Here is a 446-nt window from a genome sequence, read left to right on the forward strand (position 1 = left end):
AGAGAAATTTACAAGTATGCCCTTGATACATAAAAAGGTCACAAATTCTAGGGTCCCACTGATCCCAGTGATGTCTACATCATCTCCCCTTCTAGCCGGAAAACTCAAACATATGTGGAGTATGCAACAAATGGGGACAGTTGTTCTGCTGCGACACTTGTCCAAGATCCTTTCATGAGCACTGCCACATCCCGCCCGTGGAAGCTAACAAGTGAGTAAGACAAGTCCCCTTCCCTGAGCCCTTTTTTATTGTGGTACAGCTCCTCCTGCCACTCATGAGTACTCTGCAGTTTCTGTACCTGGTTATGTGTTTCTTGATGCATAAGGAACAGGCTCCTTAGTATCAGGATCCACAAGTATTATCCAGAGCTGTTGAACAGTGCTGGCAGCAGCAGATTAATGGGAAGCAAAAACTCTTCAAGTGGTTATTGAGTGCAATAGTAAGA

General features: G+C 44.8%; 1 protein-coding gene across 1 annotated transcript in view; it reads left to right on the top strand.

Annotated features, from left to right (window-relative positions):
• Positions 1-446, top strand: part of SP100 (SP100 nuclear antigen) — a 133333-nt gene that overhangs the window by 127681 nt on the left and 5206 nt on the right. Inside the window, exon 26 of the mRNA XM_011952040.1 lies at positions 96-211. Coding sequence (XP_011807430.1) covers positions 96-211 — 116 coding nt within the window. The remainder of the gene's footprint in view (positions 1-95; positions 212-446) is intronic.

Source organism: Colobus angolensis, unplaced genomic scaffold, assembly GCF_000951035.1.
Source record: "Colobus angolensis palliatus isolate OR3802 unplaced genomic scaffold, Cang.pa_1.0 Scaffold33, whole genome shotgun sequence".
In the NCBI taxonomy this organism is placed as follows: Eukaryota; Metazoa; Chordata; class Mammalia; order Primates; family Cercopithecidae; genus Colobus; species Colobus angolensis.